Source organism: Gymnoscopelus braueri (genome assembly GCF_963280865.1).
Source record: "Gymnoscopelus braueri genome assembly, chromosome: 8".
In the NCBI taxonomy this organism is placed as follows: domain Eukaryota; kingdom Metazoa; phylum Chordata; class Actinopteri; order Myctophiformes; family Myctophidae; genus Gymnoscopelus; species Gymnoscopelus braueri.
Genome location: NC_137609.1, coordinates 34,677,797 through 34,700,506, shown reverse-complemented (window position 1 = coordinate 34,700,506; position 22,710 = coordinate 34,677,797). Strand labels below are relative to the sequence as shown.

Below are 22,710 nucleotides of genomic sequence, written 5' to 3'. Positions count from 1 at the left end.
AAATATATTACTACAACTAATAATATATTTGATTGGGTATCATATACTGTGTGCTAGTGTGGTGATCGAACAAATGTTATACATAGCAGTGGTGCCTCCCCCAGGTATCACGAGAGAGCGTGTGCTCCCCCACGCTACCGGAGGGATGGTTGCCGGGCTCTCCGTCTTTCAAAAATCATTTGAAAATAGCAGATCTAAGCTCACAATGCGTCGCCGCATTGTGAGCTTGTGGATCTGCTATTTTCAAATGGCCGAAATCTATATAGGGCTGAAGTGGCTAATGTATGTTTTGTAATAATAATCAAAATCTACAAAGTAACTAGTAACTAAAGTTTTCAAATAATTGTAGTCGGGTAAAAGTACAATATTTGCCTCTGAGATGTAGTTGAGTAGAAGTAAAAGTACTGAAAATTGGAAGTACTTCTGTAACCTAAAAGTACCTCAAAATTGTACATTGGGCTTCTTTCCAAAATGTTATTTAAACCAGTGGTTCTCCCAAATTATCGTGTCAAGGACCTCCAAATGAATGTGTTTGTTCGCGGACCCCCCATCTGTAAATAGTTTGTGCCAGGGACCCCCCTTACCCTCTGGAATGTTTAAAAAACATTCCATATTTGTCTTTTTAAAAAAAATAGCAGATCTAAGCTTGCGTCGCATCACAACGCATTGTGAGCTTGTAGATCTGCTTTTTTCAAATAGCCAATGTATGTATGTACAGTATAGGTTGCCTAGTTGCTTCTTTTGGGCTTGTTTTCATAGACTTATGACTTATTTCTCTCGCAAAATCTGGCTGGCTGTTTTGCTTTTGAATTTGATTTTAATTCATGACTTGAATGTACAGTTTTTCTATCAATGCTTGTAAGCCCCGCAGTTAACCATGTGGGCAGGTTAATGTTAATGTATTAATTGAAAAAAATTGCGGGCACGCAAAAGATATTGTGCGAGCGCGAATACTGAAACTCAGGTGCGCCTGATACATAGATGTATAAAACATTGTAATAAAATATGTTATGAAACTTAACTTACAGAGGTATAGTGGGATAGCAATTTTGAGGAGAGAGAGAACAGAAAAAAGCAGTCCAAAAATTACTCCAACCCGCCTGTGTAATCTATTGTCTGCTGGAGGACACACACACACACACACACACACACACACACACACACACACACACACACACACACACACACACACACACACACACACACACACACACACACACACGCACACAGAGTGAGAAAAAGAGTGAGAGAGAAAAGTTATAATCTTTGCATTTCTTGTTTTAAAATGTAAAAAAAAGTGTTGTTGTAGTTGTGATTTTTTGTTACCAGACTGCCGTATCTTCTGCGGATCTTTCTCCTGAGTTGTAGGCTTAATCTTTGTCTCAACATTAGCATAGATAGGATTGTCTTCTTCTTTGATCTGAATGTTATCAGAATGCCGAGCCACAGCCATTTCACCTTTATGACTTGAATTTGTCTATATGATACGGTCCACCTCTTCACAACACATTCAAGATATATCTTCACTGGCACTGCCCTAAACGTAGACGGCACTGTTACATTTATATCACATATATGACAGCTCACATTCTGTGCACCAATCAAACCAAAAACCACACACACACACACACACACACACACACACACACACACACACACACACACACACACACACACACACACACACACACACACACACACACACAGGTGTGTGTGTGTGTGTGTGTGTGTGTGTGTGTGTGTGTGTGTGTTGTGTGTGTGGATTTTCAACCTTTTCTGGAGCATGCAGGGCCCACTTGAAAAAAAGTGTTTGTGGCCCACCCATCTGACCACGTAAAATGGCAGCCGATTGAGCCGAATGGGTCAGATGGGTGGGCCGTGTGCCTTTTCAGACATTTTGATGTTTATTTTAATGATCAATCAATCGATGCCTGCTAGGTTCTGTCAATAACACCTTTCAGTATCCTGTGATATTCTTCTTCATCGTTTGTCATAAATATTAACCACAATGCGTTGGTTGTACTGACGGAAGTGACCACCGTTTTCCTCTAGCTTCATGGTCTTTGTAACTTCAGAATATGTGTCTGTGTGACTTAAGATACACAAACTGTCCATTAAGAACCAACACCAAAATAGTTAAATAAAAGTAAAATAATCAAAATAACTAGAAAAGTGTGCTCAGAACTCAGATCTCCACCAGGCCGAGTTGGCTACTTAAACGTTGGAAGTCAAAGTAAATGCAAAATGTAGATTTGATATTTCTTCTATTTTTGAAAATGTATATTATTCAGTGGTCATTTAGGAGACACCCTAGAGATTTCACAATGTTTTGAGAACCATATACAGTACTTATGCCTAATATTTCAGATGTTCAAATGTTGTTAGTTGTGTTGTAAAGGTACTGTAGAACAGGGGTTCCCAACCACCGGTCCGCGGGACATGTTCCACCGGTCCGCGAGAAGGTGGCCAGGAATTCCAAGTTTATGGATTGGACCATGTGCGCAGGCAACGTTGATTAAACTGGTTACTTTGGATAACACCTGTGGTACAGGATCAACTTGACAATGCGCATATTTGTACATTTTAAAACTAACTTGTCTTGTTGGAAGGAGGCGGGGCAGTTCTGTGAGTGCGTGCGAAAGAGAGGGAGAGAGACGCACACAAAGGGTGTTTGAGGTTTGTGTGTGACAGCCTGTTGTGTAGCCTATAATTTACCGTATGTCTGCATTACTCCTCATCTGTAACCACCATGTCCTCAACACAGGGCACCATTTCAGTCTTTATTTTATCATTTATTTTGGTGATATTTAGCCTACTTTACTAGATTGTTGAATGATATAGTTTTATTTTACTTAGAATTTTGTTGTTTGTTGTGATTTTTTTTAAATATAACCATTTTTATAACCAAATAAGAGTTAAACACTGCAATTCGTCAAAAACTTCCACATTTTAGGACTCATAGAATTTCCCTGGGACTCATCTAAAGACCGCCCCAATTTACTGTAATGTGACCTCCGAGGACGCATTACATTGGAAAAACTATAGCAACATCACTGATGTTGTAATAATAGTAATAATGATGATGATAATAATGATACATCTTGTTTAGTACATTTCATACAAAACATGCTGCTCAAATTGGTTTTAAAGAAATGAGATAAAAAGGAAACAGATTAAAAGGAAGGAAGCAACAACAAGAAAAACAAATTGCTTTACATTAAAAAAATTAAGAAGACACAGCTAATATCATTTGTATAGACATTTTATTGCCATTTCTTTAATCAACAAAATTTTACAATTACATCAAATACTCCAATAATGAACCTTCTCCCCTCCCTCTACCCCCCCCCCCCCCCACACACACACACACACACACACACACACACACACACACACACACACACACACACACACACACACACACTATGACGAACAACTCAAATTCTTAAGTAAAGCACATACTCAGTAAGACAGTTAAACGGAACATAGAATGAAGAAATAATTGCGTGAGAAAATGCTGAGAAATAGTTTTATGAATAGAACACGTTTTATTAATCTACATGAAACATGCTATGAAAATCAAATAGATGGTTATGTTAATGCTACTCACATATAAGCTCGATTTGAACTAAATAATATGTCTATAGTGCGCATTGAGTAAAAGCCACTGCAAGGCAGACAAACCAAAGCAAACACACAAACTACCACATGCAAAAACAGCCATCATGCAGCTGTGTCAAAACACTTGAAAATTATGATTTCAGCACATAACTGTTTCACAGATCCAATAGTAAATGTCAGTTACATTACATGACCTGTCATTCCATTTTCCATTATTCTCAAACACAGCACAGTCCTGTTCTGGATTATCAACAGTCTCATGGTTATTAGGCTGATTAGTTGCCCAGTACCTGGAGAAGTACAGTAGGAACATGTATTAATTAATTACAATGCTTTTACAAGGATGATTTTTCAATCATGTTTTTTAATCATGACCTCAAGTGATATTTTACATAATCATTAGATGCAAATTAACAGGATCGGGAAGTAGACAACAGACATAATAGTGTAGTAGGTGAAGTTGAGTTTTTCTATGTGTGGTATTGATTCATTTTGGGAAGTCACAATGTTATATTTAGCTCATTAGCCTAAGTTGTTAGGCCCAGAGCCAGAGCCCAATGAAGGTAAAATGAAGATGATAAGTCTTACGTTGGTGTGGTCAATGGCGTTCCATCTACCCATGTCCAGTTTCCTTCTTCGTCTCTGTCAGTCAGACCCAGCCACGCCCACTGTTTTAAACCCTGAACAAAGACCTGGACAGAAAGGCTGCTGGTTACTAACTTAGCAATAGATGTGGGTCTCCAGACTCCGCCACACACACACACACACACACACACACACACACACACACACACACACACACACACACACACACACACACACACACACACATGTTTTTTTTTTTTTTTTGGCTTCATGGGGGGGTCATACAACTTTAATTTATAGAATTTTGTATTTTAGAAATGTTTAGTTTTTCATATGTGTTATACTCCCCTATCTATATCGTGTTTAATAACCCTGTATGGTGACTTGACATGGGAGTCCCACAGTGGGAGTCGCACCTCCCACTTGGTGCGACTCCCACTGACCTCCCACTTGGTGCGACTCCCACAGACCTGCGGAGCAGCATTGTCTGACTGTCTGACAGGCATCTGGACACATGTATTCACTCCAAAATGTATTATCTAACACACTAATAAATAATAATAATTAAAATATAACATTTTATAAACTCATTTAAACAAACTGCTTTAACAGTCATTCGGTTAAGCTTGCAGATCTGGCTGCATTGGCTATTTGAAAATAGCAGATCTACAAGCTCACGACAGGTTGCATCGCGACGCGTTGTGAGCTTGTAGATCTGCTAATTTCAAAATATACGAGCGCTTCTGCGAGCGCATTTCTGGGAGTTTAGACCGGCGCAGCGGCGCTGCTGTTATATTTTCATGGCCACCGGGAGATCAGACATTTAACCCACGGTCCAACACACACCAGCCTTCATCCATTAATGTTCTCTCCAGGCTATCTCTCATTAATGCGGCGCGGGACGGGACTCGCCCGTCCGACGGTCCGAGTCTCACTGGGAAATGGGAATAACCTTGACTGCTTTATTTTAGTAACTCGAACGCGCACTGCTCGGTATGGGTTAAATACATTAATATACAAACGTATTCCATTCATGGTGATGTGGTATCATAATCTGTCATTCATGTAAGCTACTAGCCTACTTGATTGACAAAGATTGTACCGTTACGCAGTTGGGCTTCAAGTAGGTGCGTGTGTGTGTGTGTGTGACTTGACAGGCAGCGAGGCGAGGCGAGCCGGCGAAACTCTTTCTTATTGGCTTTCCATGCTTTATTTGGCCGTATTCTGGTTCTTCATGTCGTAAAATCAGGGCGTTTCGAGAATATTTAAGGGCGTGTTATTTAAATGACGCTCGGTTTCAGCCGTGACATTTATCAAGGCTCCGACCCAATGTACATTAGGATTGGCTTTGTAGGATTCGTTGATAAATGTGACTTCGACGTTGGTGTACGGCCGCATTTATGGAAAAATATAAGCCGGTTTATACGCTCCATTGATAAATGAGGGCCAGTGTGAGGTACCAATCAGAGAAACGCCGCATGTTTATCAGTACTGATTAATGATTAAACTTTCTTTGCACTATGTGGTTAGTTAGCCTCTATTTTGTCTACTTTGGTTATTTGATGCTTTCATGCCGATATGAAGCTTTGTATGCAGTGTTTTCTGTTGCATATGGAAACTGACTTTCTGATCTGAGGAAGGAGGTAAAGAAGAGAGACAGAGAGAGAGCGAGAGAGAAAACAACTCTCACCCGACTCTGTGTTTTCGACAGCTTGATTGTACACGAGTAGCCTAGTAGTTATTATGAAAAATAGAATAGTTGCTCAATCTTTCTTTCGTTTAGGGTGTTTTTGCACTAAATTTGCTTATAATAAACGTCAGAAAAGATCAGCATTCATTTTATGTTCTTCTCCTGTTGGTGTGAATATAAAATATGGTTTATATACAGTCACTCAGGGGGGGTCACAGAAAAATATTTGGAGGTCGGGGGGGGGGGGGGGGGGGTAAAAATAAATAAAAATGAAATCATATCTGGACCACCACCCCCCTGGTAACTAAATAACGACCAGTCCCTAATATATATAAGCTACTTGTAGATAAAGAATAGACAAACTATTTACATACATTGGTTAATGATTATGAAATAATGTATAATAAAATTGTAGAACATTTTAAGAATCATTTAAACATTATTTAAAACACATTTAAACATTATTTAAAACACATTAAAACATTATTTATACTGGATTTTGTTCATCATTAAATAATGTAATTTAATGTGTAGGGAATCATTTGGAAATGATTTATAAAGTGGTATATATTGAGTTTTTAAATCTTTTTTATAGCCCAAGGCATTAACAAACCATTTCTAAGTTGTTATTATTACATATTTTCTAAATGTACAAACTAAACATTTAAGAATGATGTGCAGATAATTCTTTCCACATGATCAATTTTACTTGTCGGTAATTTGGGAAATGTATACATCCGTTTGTTCATGTTTAACATATGCTTTGTAAAACATTCTTAAAATATTCATGTTATACTAAGGATTTATTATATTTGTTTAATAAATGATTCGTAAGACATTCGTAAATGTAAACCATTTGCAGACATTATCGTGTGCCCTGTTGTAAAGTGAAGACTATGCATTATTATTTCATAACGTCTGCAAATGGTTTACATACTCTTTACGAATGTCTTGCTAATCATTTATTAAACATGAAAGATAATTCTAGTAATTGTTTGTTGTCTGCACTCATGAAAGCCAGGTAGTTTGCAACAGGTAAGTAGAAAGTCCACATTAACTCATTCACTGCCATTCACTAAATGGCCCAAAAAGCCCACACTGCCAGGATTTTGCGACTTTTCAAGTAGTCACAGAATATTTATCTCTAGTATGATCGATCCCCTGATGGTTGCTAATCACGGAGGGGTTCACTGTGCTTCCGTGAAAAAAAGAAAAATGTCATCGTGATTCCTGTTCGCTTGTTATACCCAGTTGAAAATAGCATGTTTCGCTCAAAAATACATAGTAAAACACAGAGCAGAGATTCAGAATATTTCCCTAATATTTTAACAGGGAAGTGAATGGAGCAGTAAATCTTTGGATTGGGTTATCTCCTGGTTCTTTGTGAAAACGGAAGAAAAAAAGTAATTAAAAAAAATAAAAAGCATGTTTTATTTTTATTGTATTTTTTTACGAGACGTCAAAAGACGTCATCGGCGGTGTGGGAACACTAAAATATATATATATTATATAATTAAAGCATATGTTAAACATGAACAAACATGGATGTATACATTTCCCAAATTACCGACAAGTAAAATTTATCACGTGGAAAGAATTATCATTTTTAAATGTTAAATGTGTACATTTAGAAAATCTGTAATAATAACTTAGAAATGGTTTGTTAATGCCTTGGGCTACAACAAAGATTTAACACATGATATATGAAGTCTTAATACATGTTTAAGAGATGTCCTATAAACCACGAAAAAACTCAATACCACTTTATAAATTATTTCCAAATGATTTCCTACACATTAAATGACATTATTTAATGATGAACAAAATCCAGTATAAATAATGTTTTAATGTGTTTTAAATAATGTTTAAATGATTCTTAAATGTTCTACAATGTTATTATACATAAATAGTTTGTCTATGATTAGTTCTTTATCTACAAATAGCTTATATATATTATATAACATCAGTTACAAATGATGTAATAATCATTTACAAATATATATAAATGGCTTATTCATGAATAGTTTACTACTTACTAATACCTTTATAAATGATTTTAACCACAGTTATAGAGGTTCTAGTAATCATTTATGAATGTTAACAAGCAGGTTGTTAATGATTTGTTAATGGTCTACAAACTGCTTATAAACGTTTATAAATATTTTATAACGGGTCATTATTGTAAAGTGCTACCTAATAGGTAATGAAACTTAACTTACAGAGGTATAGTGGGATAGCAATGTTGAGGAGAGCAAGAACAGAAAAAAGCAGTCCAAAAATGACTCCAACCCGCCTGTGTAATCTGTTGTCTGCTGGAGGACACACACAAACACGCATGCACACAGAGTGAGAAAAAGAGTGAGAGAGATCAGTTATAATCTTTGAATTTCTTGTTTTAAAATATTTAAAAAGTGTTGTTGTAGTTGTGATTTTTCCTTTTTAATAACATATCTTACCAGACTGTCGTTTCTTCTGCGGATTTTTCTCTTGAGCTGTAGGCTTAGTCTTAGTCTCAACATTAGCATAGATAGGATCAATGTTTTCAGAATGCCGAGCCACAGCCATTTCACCTTTTCATGACTTGAATTTGTCTTGCAGGTAACACATTGAAGACATATCTTCACTGCCTTAAATGTAGACCCCTCTGTTACATTTATATCACATATGACAGCTCACACTCTGTGCACCAACAAAACGAAAACACACACACACACCCACACTCACACCCACCCACCCACCCACACACACACACACACACACACACACACACGCACACATATACGCAACAACGCCTGCCATCGTTTCTCATAAATATTAACCACAATGCGTTGGTTGTACTGACGGAAGTGACCACCGTTTTCGTCTAGCTTCATGGTCTCTCTAACTTCAGAATATGTGTCTGTGTGACTTAAGATACACAAACTGTCCATTAACTCTTTGACTGCGGACGACGCGATAACGCGTCAAGTGCTACTTTGTCCAGTTGGCCGTCGACGCGTTCGACGCGCTGGACGCGCGTTCATTGTTTAATCTCTGATTGCGCTATGCTGCTTAATATTCAATGTTATTCTCGAGTTCCACTTACTTCACGGACATCTGCATCCGGTTTCATGACCTGGATTCCGTTTCCGGTTTTTGATTCTTTTCCCCAGTCATTTTCGTCCACAATAGGTAAATAAACGGTTTTTCACACGGTATAACGGACAAACGGACAGTTTCTCTTCTATAATCTATGGTCTGGGTGACGATCAGTCATCGCCGTCGTGTATCACATCGTCATTTTGGCGATCAAAACAATCTGGGACGACGTCACATCCGTTTTCATGTTTTCCCCTGTCTAATCTATCAAGAAGGGTGAGAGAGACCCAACGACATGATCAAGCAGTCATGTGCTGCTCTCTAGTGGCGGATTTGTGCTGGGTCTTTAAATTATGTGCCCTTAAATTATTTTCATGAGAAAAATTCAAAATATAAAAATAAAAAAACACGAAAATTGCTGGCACTGGGGGAGTACTTTATGAAAATACTCTGGCAGTCAAAGAGTTAAGAACCAACACGAAAAGAGTTAAATAAAAGTAAAATAATCAAAATAACTAGTGTGCTCAGAACTCCACCAGGCCGAGTTGGCTCCGCAAACATTGGAAGTCAAAGTAAATGCAAAATGTAGATTTAATATTTCTTCTATTTTTGTAAATGTATATTCTTCAGTGGTCATTAAGGAGACACCCTAGAGATTTCACAATGTTTTGAGAACCATATACAGTACTTATGCCTGATGTTCAAATGTTGTTAGTTGTGTTGTAAAGGTACTGTAGAACAGGGGTTCCCAACCACCGGTCCGTGGACCGGTGCCGGTCCGCGGGACATGTTCCACCGGTCCGCAAGAAGGCGGCCGGGAATTCCAAGTTTATGGATTGTACCATGTGCGCAGGCAACGTTGATTAAACTGGTTACTTTGGATAACACCATTGGTACAGTATCAACTTGACAATGCGCATATTTGTAAATATTAAAACTAACTTGTCTTGTTGGAAGGAGACGGGGCTCTTCTGTGAGTGCGTGCGAAAGAGAGGGAGAGAGACGCACACAAAGGGTGTGTGAGGTGTGTGTGCATGACAGCCTGTTGTGTAGCCTATAATTTATAGTATGTCTGCATTACTCCTCATCTGTAACCACCATGTCCTCAACAAAGGGCACCATTTCAGTCATTTATTTTGGTGATATTTAGCCTACTTTACTAGGTTGTTGAATGATATAGTTTTCTTTTGCAAATACATTTGTTAAACTTAGGATTTTGTTGTTGTTAATTTTTTCAGATGCATTTGAACCTTTTTTGAATATAACGATTTTCATAACCATATTAGATCAAACAAGAGTTAAACACTGCAATTCGTCAAAAACACATTTTAGGAGGACTCATAAAATTTCCCTGGGACTCATCTAAAGACCACCCCAATGTAATATGACCTCCGAGGACGCATTACATTGGAAAAACTAGCAACATCACTAATTGTAATAATAGTATTAATGATTGATGATGATGATGATGATTATAATGATACATCTTGTTTAGTACATCTCATTGAAAACATGCTGCTTGAATTGGTTTTAAAGAAATGAGATAAAAAGGAAACGGATTAAAAGGAAGGAAGAAACAAGAAAAACTAATTGCTTTACATTAAAAAAAATAAGAAAACGCAGCTAATATTATTTGTATAGACATTTTATTGCCATTTCTTTAATCAACAAAATTTTACAATGACATCAAATACTCCAATAATGAACCTCCTCCCCTCCCTCTACCCCCCCCCCCAACACACACACACACACACACACACACACACACACACACACACACACTATAATGAACAACTCAAATTCTTAAGTAAAGCACATACTCAATCAGTAAGACAGTTAAACGGAACATAAAATGAAGAAAGAATTGCGTACAATTGTGACATAGTGAGAAAATGCTGAGAAATAGATGCATAATAACTTTTCCTGCAGTTTTATGAATAGAACACATTTGATTAATCTACATGAAACATGCTATGAAAATCAAATAGATGGTTATGTTAATGCTACTCACATACTGTATAAGCTCGATTTGAACTAAATAATATGTCTATAGTGCGCATTGAGTAAAAGTCACTGAAAGGCAGACAAACCAAAGCAAACTCACAAACTACCACATGCAAAAACAGCCATCATGCAGCTGTGCCAAAACACTTGAAAATTATTATTTCAGCACATAACTGTTTCACAGATCCAATAGTAAATGTCAGTTACATTACATGACCTGTCATTCCATTTTCCAGTATGCGCCTCAAACACAGCACAGTCCTGTTCTGGATTATCATCAGTCTCATGGTTATTAGGCTGACCTTGTACCCAGTACCTGGAGAAGTACAGTAGGAACATGTATTAATTAATTACAATGCTTTTACAAGGATTTTCAATCATGCTTTTTAACACATCGACCGCCAGAGGTTAATCTCATAATGTACTCACCAGTGCCAAGGTGTTTTTGTTGTTTTTTTGTTTTTTTCATGTCGCCATAGATCTTGTTAAAATCCTTAAGATTGAGCTCTACACGGTCTGTTTACATCCGCGAGATCTCCCTGTATCTCCCAGTGAAGACCGCATGTCAAACGGGGTATCCATGTTGTAGTTAGAGCGGATTACGTTAAACAGTGAAATGCGAGGAGAAAAAACTACAGGAAGAGAATTGAGTTTCAGTTTCGTCTGTAGAATGGGAGCGGGCGTGATCGTCAAAACCGGATCCCAAATAATTCTATTTCCGGTCATCAAACCGGAAACGGAAGTGGATCAAAAAAATTCCGAAAGTGCACCCGGACCGCGCATGCGCGAAAAGACCGCAGCCCGTAGGGCTACGGTCTCGGCGCTTAACAGTTGGATTTAACGGACCGTAGGACTACGTTCTTGGCGGTTAATGTGTTAATCATGACCTCAAGTGATATTTTACATAATCATTAGATGCAAATTAACAGGATAATGAAATAGACAACAGACATAATGTCTTAGTGACAGTTTAGTAGGTGAAGTTTAGTTTTTCTATGTGTGGTATTGATTCATTTTGGGAAGTCACAATGTCATATTTAGCTCATTAGCCCAAGTTGTCAGGCCCAGAGCCATCTCAATGTGTTTCCAGGGAAATGGCGACAACACTCTGGAAAACCTTGTTTTTATTAAGAGCAAAGTGCCCCACAATATGAATACATTTTGATATTTTGTTGATAACTGTTAAATAATCACCTTATTACACTTAAGTGCCTCGTTCCTAACTGCATCATGCCAATAATAGCGGTAAAGCACACCCTCTTGTGTAATATTACTTATAGCATTTAATACCCTTTAGATTAGAAGAATGAAGGTAAAATGAAGATGATAAGTCTTACGTTGGTGTGGTCAGTGGCGTCCCATCTACCCATGTCCAGTTTCCTTCTTCGTCTCTGTCAGTCAGACCCAGCCACACCCACTGTTTTAAACCCTGAACAAAGACCTGGACAGAAAGGCTGCTGGTTACTAACGTAACAATAGATGTGTGTCTCCAGACTCTGCAACGTTCACACACACACACACACACACACACACACACACACACACACACACACACACACACACACACACACACACACACACACACACACACACACACACACACCTGTGTTTCTTTGCTTTTTATGACAATCAGGTCTGATCGTCTGTCTGTACACCACTCTCTGCTCTCCTCCCAGGTTGTGAGACACAGTGTGAGAAAAAGAGTGAGAGAGGTCAGTTATAATCTTTGAATTTCTTGTTTTAAAATGTTAAAAAAAAGTGTTGTTGCAGTTTTGATTTTTCCTTTTTAATAACATATCTTACCAGACTGCCGTATCTTCTGCGGAGCTTTCTCCTGAGCTGTAGGCTTAGTCTCAACATTAGCATAGATAGCATTGTCTTCTTTGATCTCAATGTTTTCAGAATGCCGAGCCACAGCCATTTCATCTTTTCATGACTTGAATTTGTCTTGAGGGTAATACATTGAAGACATATCTTCACTGCCTTAAATGTAGACCCCTCTGTTACATTTATACCACATATGACAGTGTGCACCAATAAACCCCCCCCCCCCCCCCCCCCCCCCCCACACACACACACACACACACACACACACACACACACACACACACACACACACACACACACACACACACACACACATACACGCAACAAGGCCTGCCAGTTTCTGTCAAGTAAGACTTTCAGTATCCTGTTATATTCTTCTTCATTGTTTCTCATGAATATCAACCACAATGCGTTAGTTGTACTGATGGAAGTGAACACCGTTTTCCTCTAGCTTCATGGTCTCTCTCTAATTTCAGAATATGTGTCTGTTTGACTTAAGATACACCAACTGTCCATTAAGAACCAACATCAAAAGAGTTTAATAAAAGTAAAATAATCAAAATAACTAGAAAAGTGCGCTCAGAACTCAGATCTCCACCAGGCCGAGTTGGCTAGCAAGGGCCCGCAAACTTTGGAAGTCAAAGCAAATGCAAAATGTAGATTTAATATTTCTTCTATTTTTGTAAATGTATATTCTTCAGTGGTCATTTAGGAGACACCCTAGAGATTTCACAATGTTTTGAGAACCATATACAGTACTTATGCCTAATATTTCAGATGTTCAAATGTTGTTAGTTGTGTTGTAAAGGTACTGTAGAACAGGGGTTCCTAACCACCGGTCCGTGGACCGGTGCCGGTCCGCGGGACATGTTCCACCGGTCCGCAAGAAGGTGGCCGGGAATTCCAAGTTTATGGATTGTACCATGTGCGCAGGCTACGTTGATTAAACTGGTTACTTTGGATAACACCATTGGTACAGTATCAACTTGACAATGCGCATATTTGTAAATTTTAAGACTAACTTGCCTTGTTGGAAGGAGGCGGGGCTGTTCTGTGAGTGCGTGCGAAAGAGAGGGAGAGAGACGCACACAAAGGGTGTTTGAGGTGTGTGTGTGACAGCCTGTTGTGGAGCCTATAATTTACCGTATGTCTGCATTACTCCTCATCTGTAACCACCATGTCCTCAACACAGGGCACCATTTCAGTCTTATTTTATCATTTATTTTGGTGATATTTAGCCTACTTTACTAGGTTGTTGGATGATATCAAAAAAATACATTTTGTTGTTGTTAATCTTTTTTTTTTTTTTTATATAACCATTTTTACAACCAAATAAGATCAAACAAGAGTTAAACACTGCAATTCGTCAAAAAAATCATAGAATATCCCTGGGACTCATCTAAAAGACCACCCCAATGTAATGTGACCTCCCGAGACGCATTACATTGGAAAAACTAGCAACTTCACTGATGTTGTAATAATAGTATTCATGATGATGATAATAATGATACATCTTGTATAGTACATTTCATACAAAACATGCTGCTCGAATTGGTTTTAAAGAAATGAGATTAAAAAAAACGGATTAAAAGGAAGGAAGCAACAACAAGAAAAACTAATTGCTTTGCATAAAAAGTTGAAAGAAAACACAGCTAATATTATTTGTATAGACATTTTATTGCCATTTTTTTAAATCAACAACATTTTACAATGACATCAAATACTCCAATAATGAAACTCCTCCCCCCCCAACACACACACACACACACACACACACACACACACACACACACACACACACACACACACTATAATGAACAACTCAAATTCTTAAGTAAAGCACATACTCAATCAGTAAGACAGTTAAACGGAAAATAAAATGAAGAAAGAATTGCGTACAATTGTGACATGGTAAGAAAATGCTGAGAAATAGATGCATAACAACTTGTCCTAAATAGATAAGTTATAGATGGTTATAATAATGTTACTCACATATAAGCTCGATTTGAACTAAATAATGAACATATAAATTGTAATGTAATGTACATAGTGTGCATTGAGTAAAAGTCACTGCAAGGCAGACAAACCAAAGCAAACACACAAACTACCACATGCAAAAACAGCCATCGTGCAGCTTTGCCAAAACACTTGAAAAGGATGATTTAATTTTCAGCACATAACTATTTCACAGATCCAATGGTAAATGTTAGTTACAAAACATGACCTGTCATTCCATTTTTCATTTTTGTCAAACACAGCACAGTCCTGTTCTGGATCATCACCACCCTCAAGGTTATTAGGCTGACCATGTAACCAGTACCTGGAGAAGTACAGTGGAAGCATGTATTAATTCATTACAATGTTTTTTCAAGGATGGTTTTTCACTCTAAATGTTTTGTTTTTTAATCATGACCTCAAGTGATATTTTACATAATTATAAGATGCAAGTTAACAGGATAGTGAAGTAGACGACAGACATAATGTTTTAGTGACAGTGCAGTAGGTGAAGTTTAGTTTTACTATGTGTGGTATTGATTCACTTTGGGATGTCACAATGTCATATTTAGCTCATTAGCCCAAGTTGTCAGGCCCAGAGCCATCTCAATGTAGTTCCGGGGAAATGGCGATAACACTCCGGAAAAGGTAGTTTTTATTAAGAGCAAAGTGCCCCACAATATGAATACATTTTGATATTTTATATTGTGTTGATAACTGTTAAATAATCGCCTTATTACACTTAAGTGCCTCGTTCCTGACTGTATCATGCCAATAATAACGGTAAAGCACGCCATCTTGTGTAATATTACTTATAACATGTAATACCCTTTTAGATTAGAACAATGAAGGTAAAATGAAGATGATAAGTCTTACGTTGGTGTGGTCAGTGGTGTCCCATCTACCCATGTCCACTTTCCTTCTTTGTCTCTGTCAGTCAGACCCAGCCACACCACCTGATTTATACCCTCAACAAAGACCTGGACAGAAAGGCTGCTGGTTATTAACTTAACAATAGATGTGTGTCTCCAGACTCTCCACAACGCCCACACACACACACACACACACACACACACACACACACACACACACACACACACACACACACACACACACACACACACCTGTGTTTCTTTGCTTTTTATGACAATCAGGTCTGATCGTCTGTCTGTACACCACTGTCTGCTCTCCTCCCAGTTTTTCGTCTTAGTAGAGACGTAATAACAACCTCTGCCAAATTTCTGCCATCCAGGTAATTCTAACAACAGGACAAGCCACAGTTAACACAGTTTTTATGCAAGGGATAATCAATGGGGAGCCGGTATTTATTGAGAAATAAATCCCGACAGGGTCGCGGAGGGGTTACAGCGGGTGCTCTGAGCCTTTTTATTATGCGGTCTGTTATTGAGCTTAGTGGACATTATTCTAGAATAACAAACAGCTAAATTCAGTGATTGCCCAATCAGAAACAAGCATTCAACCAAGCTGTGTAATAAGCTATTATTAATAACATGATGTAACATTGAAGAAAAGCAGTGATGTCTCACTGACCACAAAGCCTCCTCTTCAGGTCATCTTGCTCTTTGGTCAGGTTGTTGTTCCTAGCCTCTAATTGGTCTAGCACTTCAGTCAGGTTGTTGTTCCTAGTCTCTAACTGGTCTAGCACTTCAGTCAGGTTGTTGTTCCTAGTCTCTAATTGGTCTAGCACTTCAGTCAGGTTGTTGTTGATGGCCTTTAGTTGATTATAACTGTCCACTTGTTTGTCTCTCTCCACCATGTTGGACTGATCTGTATGGAAACAATATTTACAAAATAGGAAATACATTTAAAAAAGAAAAATTATAATATTGTGCAACTACCAACGCTGCTACAGCTTCTGTTGCTGCTACTAAATCTATTACTACAACTAATAATATGTATGCAGTTTGTAGACTATTAACAAATCAACAAACTATGGTTAAAAATCATCTATAAGGTATTAGTAAGTAGTAAACTATTCATGAATAAGCCATTTGTATACATCTGTAAATGATTGTTAAATCAATTGTAACTGATGTTATATAAGGGACTGGTCATTATTTACCAGAGGTTGGTATGGTCATCAAATCTTGAAAAACTTAAATGTATTGAATTAGATAGGGGAGTGTTATACTCCCCTATCTATATCGTGTTTAATAACCCTGTATGGTGACTTGACATGGTATCTCCCACAGTGGGAGTCCCACTTCCCACTTAGTTGCGCTGTGAACAAGAGAGACAGTGTTGCCAGATTGACAGATCAAAGTAATTGGTCTGGAAAAAATAGCGTTGGGCGGGCACCTTCGAGCGACAGCTTGTGCGTTTTCCAAAGTTGACATTGCTTTAAGAATGTAACTCTTCCCTGTCTCAATAGCGGGGAAAGATCATTTTGCTAACTGTAAATGATCATAAATAGACTGGGGACTGCATCTATTCATGACAACAGACTGAACCATCTAACTTGTCCATTGAATCACCCGTTGCATCAATTGGATTGGACCTCACGTGAATTAATGTCTCCACTAGCTGTCAGATTCATATTTAGATCTTAGTTGGAAAACTGCAATGGCATCATCAGAGTGTTGAACACTTCTCCATCATGTAAAAAAAACTAATATTGAACACACTGGCCCTCATTTATCAACGCGGTGCAGACCAAATAATGGGCGTACGGCGAGATCACCGCAACTTTCGCATTTATCAATATATCCTGACTTTGCCTTCATCCTACGGTACGCTGAGATCTCACGTCTGGTCGAGACCAGTTGTTGACGTTGGCTGCGCCCGTTTATTCCATTCTAGACCTGCGGAGCAGCATTGTCTGACTGTCTGACAGGCATCTGGACACATGTATTCACTCCAAAATGTATTATCTAACACACTAATAAATAATAATAATTAAAATATAACATTTTATAAACTCATTTAAACAAACTGCTTTAACAGTCATTCGGTTAAGCTTGCAGATCTGGCTGCATTGGCTATTTGAAAATAGCAGATCTACAAGCTCACGACAGGTTGCATCGCGACGCGTTGTGAGCTTGTAGATCTGCTATTTTCAAAATATACGAGCGCTTCTGCGAGTGCATTTTTGGGAGTTTAGACCGGCGCAGCGGCGCTGCTGTTATATTTTCATGGCCACCGGGAGATCAGACATTTAACCCACGGTCCAACACACACCAGCCTTCATCCATTAATGTTCTCTCCAGGCTATCTCTCATTAATGCGGCGCGGGACGGGACTCGCCCGTCCGACGGTCCGAGTCTCACTGGGAAATGGGAATAACCTTGACTGCTTTATTTTAGTAACTCGAACGCGCACTGCTCGGTATGGGTTAAATACATTAATATACAAACGTATTCCATTCATGGTGATGTGGTATCATAATCTGTCATTCATGTAAGCTACTAGCCTACTTGATTGACAAAGATTGTACCGTTACGCAGTTGGGCTTCAAGTAGGTGCGTGTGTGTGCGTGTGCGTGTGTGTGTGTGTGTGTGTGACTTGACAGGCAGCGAGGCGAGGCGAGCCGGCGAAACTCTTTCTTATTGGCTTTCCATGCTTTATTTGGCCGTATTCTGGTTCTTCATGTCGTAAAGTCAGGGCGTTTTGAGAATATTTAAGGGCGTGTTATTTAAATGACGCTCGGTTTCAGCCGTGACATTTATCAAGGCTCCGACCCAATGTACGTTAGGATTGGCTGTGTAGGATTCGTTGATAAATGTGACTTCGACGTTGGTGTACGGCCGCATTTATGGAAAAATATAAGCCGGTTTATACGCTCCATTGATAAATGAGGGCCAGTGTGAGGTACCAATCAGAGAAACGCCGCATGTTTATCAGTACTGATTAATGATTAAACTTTCTTTGCACTATATGGTTAGTTAGCCTCTATTTTGTCTACTTTGGTTATTTGATGCTTTCATGCCGATATGAAGCTTTGTATGCAGTGTTTTCTGTTGCATATGGAAACTGACTTTCTGATCTGAGGAAGGAGGTAAAGAAGAGAGACAGAGAGAGAGCGAGAGAGAAAACAACTCTCACCCGACTCTGTGTTTTCGACAGCTTGATTGTACACGAGTAGCCTAGTAGTTATTATGAAAAATAGAATAGTTGCTCAATCTTTCTTTCGTTTAGGGTGTTTTTGCGCTAAATTTGCTTATAATAAACGTCAGAAAAGATCAGCATTCATTTTATGTTCTTCTCCTGTTGGTGTGAATATAAAATATGGTTTATATACAGTCACTCAGGGGGGGTCACAGAAAAATATTTGATATCATATCTGGACCACCACCCCCCTGGTAACTAAATAACGACCAGTCCCTAATATATATAAGCTACTTGTAGATAAAGAACTAATCATAGACAAACTATTTACATACATTGGTTAATGATTATGAAATAATGTATAATAAAATTGTAGAACATTTTAAGAATCATTTAAAAATTATTTAAAACACATTAAAACATTATTTATACTGGATTTTGTTCATCATTACATAATGTCATTTAATGTGTAGGGAATCATTTGGAAATGATTTATAAAGTGGTATATATTGAGTTTTTAAATCTTTGTTGTAGCCCAAGGCATTAACAAACCATTTCTAAGTTGTTATTATTACATATTTTCTAAATGTACAAACTAAACATTTAAAAATGATGTGCAGATAATTCTTTCCACATGATCAATTTTACTTGTCGGTAATTTGGGAAATGTATACATCCATGTTTGTTCATGTTTAACATATGCTTTGTAAAACTCTTAAAATATTCATGTTATACTAAGGATTTATTATATTTGTTTAATAAATTATTCGTAAGACATTCGTAAATGTAAACCATTTGCAGACATTATCGTGTGCCCTGTTGTAAAGTGAAGACTATGCATTATTATTTCATAACGTCTGCAAATGGTTTACATACTCTTTACGAATGTCTTGCTAATCATTTATTAAACATGAAAGATAATTCTAGTAATTGTTTGGTGTCTGCACTCATGAAAGCCAGGTCGTTTGCAACAGGTAAGTAGAAAGTCCACATTAACTCATTCACTGCCATTCACTAAATGGCCCAAAAAGCCCACACTGCCAGGATTTTGCGACTTTTCAAGTAGTCACAGAATATTTATCTCTAGTATGATCGATCCCCTGATGGTTGCTAATCACGGAGGGGTTCACTGTGCTTCCGTGAAAAAAAGAAAAATGTCATCGCGATTCCTGTTCGCTTGTTATACCCAGTTGAAAATAGCATGTCTCGCTCAAAAATACATAGTAAAACACAGAGCAGAGATTCAGAATATTTCCCTAATATTTTAACAGGGAAGTGAATGGAGCAGTAAATCTTTGGATTGGGTTATCTCCTGGTTCTTTGTGAAAACGGAAGAAAAAAAGTAATTAAAAAAAATAAAAAGCATGTTTTATTTTTATTGTATTTTTTTAAGAGACGTCAAAAGACGTCATCGGCGGTGTGGGAACACTAAAATATATATATATTATATAATTAAAGCATATGTTAAACATGAACAAACATGGATGTATACATTTCCCAAATTACCGACAAGTAAAATTTATCACGTGGAAAGAATTATAATTTTTAAATGTTAAATGTGTACATTTAGAAAATCTGTAATAATAACTTAGAAATGGTTTGTTAATGCCTTGGGCTACAACAAAGATTTAACACATGATATATGAAGTCTTAATACATGTTTAAGAGATGTCCTATAAACCACGAAAAAACTCAATACCACTTTATAAATTATTTCCAAATGATTTCCTACACATTAAATGACATTATTTAATGATGAACAAAATCCAGTATAAATAATGTTTTAATGTGTTTTAAATAATGTTTAAATGATTCTTAAATGTTCTACAATGTTATTATACATAAATAGTTTGTCTATGATTAGTTCTTTATCTACAAATAGCTTATATATATTATATAACATCAGTTACAAATGATGTAATAATCATTTACAAATATATATAAATGGCTTATTCATGAATAGTTTACTACTTACTAATACCTTTATAAATGATTTTTAACCATAGTTATAGAGGTTCTAGTAATCATTTATGAATGTTAACAAGCAGGTTGTTAATGATTTGTTAATGGTCTACAAACTGCTTATAAACGTTTATAAATGTTTTATAACAGGTCATTATTGTAAAGTGCTACCTAATCGGTAATGAAACTTAACTTACAGAGGTATAGTGGGATAGCAATGTTGAGGAGAGCAAGAACAGAAAAAAGCAGTCCAAAAATGACTCCAACCCGCCTGTGTAATCTGTTGTCTGCTGGAGGACACACACAAACACGCATGCACACAGAGTGAGAAAAAGAGTGAGAGAGATCAGTTATAATCTTTGAATTTCTTGTTTTAAAATATTAAAAAAGTGTTGTAGTTGTGATTTTTCCTTTTTAATAACATATCTTACCAGACTGCCGTTTCTTCTGCGGATTTTTCTCTTGAGCTGTAGGCTTAGTCTTAGTCTCAACATTAGCATAGATAGGATCAATGTTTTCAGAATGCCGAGCCACAGCCATTTCACCTTTTCATGACTTGAATTTGTCTTGCAGGTAACACATTGAAGATATATCTTCACTGCCTTAAATGTAGACCCCTCTGTTACATTTATATCACATATGACAGCTCACACTCTGTGCACCAACAAAACGAAAACACACCCACACACACACACACACACACACACACACACACACACACACACACACACACACACACACACACACACACACAAACACACACCCACACCCACACACACACACACACACACACACACACACACACACACACACACACACACACACGCACACATATACGCAACAACGCCTGCCATCGTTTCTCATAAATATTAACCACAATGCGTTGGTTGTACTGACGGAAGTGACCACCGTTTTCGTCTAGCTTCATGGTCTCTCTAACTTCAGAATATGTGTCTGTGTGACTTAAGATACACAAACTGTCCATTAAGAACCAACACGAAAAGAGTTAAATAAAAGTAAAATAATCAAAATAACTAGTGTGCTCAGAACTCCATCAGGCCGAGTTGGCTCCGCAAACATTGGAAGTCAAAGTAAATGCAAAATGTAGATTTAATATTTCTTCTATTTTTGTAAATGTATATTCTTCAGTGGTCATTAAGGAGACACCCTAGAGATTTCACAATGTTTTGAGAACCATATACAGTACTTATGCCTAATATTTCAGATGTTCAAATGTTGTTAGTTGTGTTGTAAAGGTACTGTAGAACAGGGGTTCCCAACCACCGGTCCGTGACCGGTCCGCAAGAAGGCGGCCGGGAATTCCAAGTTTATGGATTGTACCATGTGCGCAGGCAACGTTGATTAAACTGGTTACTTTGGATAACACCATTGGTACAGTATCAACTTGACAATGCGCATATTTGTAAATATTAAAACTAACTTGTCTTGTTGGAAGGAGACGGGGCTCTTCTGTGAGTGCGTGCGAAAGAGAGGGAGAGAGACGCACACAAAGGGTGTGTGAGGTGTGTGCGTGTGACAGCCTGTTGTGTAGCCTATAATTTACAGTATGTGTGCATTACTCCTCATCTGTAACCACCATGTCCTCAACACAGGCCACCATTTCAGTCTTTATTTAATAATTTATTTTGGTGATATTTAGCCTACTTTACTAGGTTGTTGAATGATGTAGTTTTCTTTTGCAAATACATTTGTCAGCCTCAGGATTTTGTTGTTTTTTCAGATACATTTGAACTTTTTTTGAATATAATGATTTTTATAACCATATTTGATCCAACAAGAGTTAAACACTGCAATTCGTCAAAAACTTCACATTTTAGGACACATAGAATTTCCCTGGGACTCATCTAAAAGACCACCCCAAT

At 37.7% G+C, this 22,710-nt stretch overlaps 2 protein-coding genes across 4 annotated transcripts in view; one reads left to right on the top strand and one right to left on the bottom strand.

Moving 5' to 3' along the window:
- Positions 1-22,710, top strand: part of LOC308089862 (clathrin interactor 1-like) — a 51,309-nt gene that overhangs the window by 11,370 nt on the left and 17,229 nt on the right. The gene's annotated exons all lie outside the window — the stretch shown is intronic.
- LOC308089870 (uncharacterized protein) lies at positions 14,578-21,387 on the bottom strand. 2 transcript variants are annotated; one of them, XM_080434818.1, is made up of 6 exons: positions 21,259-21,387; positions 21,025-21,117; positions 16,352-16,588; positions 15,925-16,058; positions 15,677-15,780; positions 14,578-15,125 (listed from the first exon to the last, which is right to left on the bottom strand). In XM_080434818.1, the coding sequence occupies exons 1-6, from the start codon at positions 21,365-21,367 to the stop codon at positions 14,975-14,977; spliced, it is 828 nt and encodes a 275-aa protein (XP_080290944.1). In that variant the 5' UTR covers positions 21,368-21,387; the 3' UTR covers positions 14,578-14,974. The 2 variants fall into 2 exon arrangements, with proteins under 2 accessions (XP_080290944.1, XP_080290945.1); XM_080434819.1 differs by having other exon boundaries at positions 21,025-21,114; positions 21,259-21,372.

What these genes read in the sequence shown, in the direction of transcription:
- LOC308089870 (XM_080434818.1), bottom strand. Translation starts at nt 21,367, where the DNA reads ATGGCTGTGGCTCGGCATTCTGAAAACATTGATCCTATCTATGCTAAT. An exon ending in TAAAAAGCAAAGAAACACAG is followed by an intron (nt 15,781 to 15,924) that starts GTGTGTGTGTGT and finishes CTTTCTGTCCAG; the next exon opens with GTCTTTGTTGAGGGTATAAA. An exon ending in ACACCACTGACCACACCAAC is followed by an intron (nt 15,126 to 15,676) that starts GTAAGACTTATC and finishes GTACTTCTCCAG; the next exon opens with GTACTGGTTACATGGTCAGC.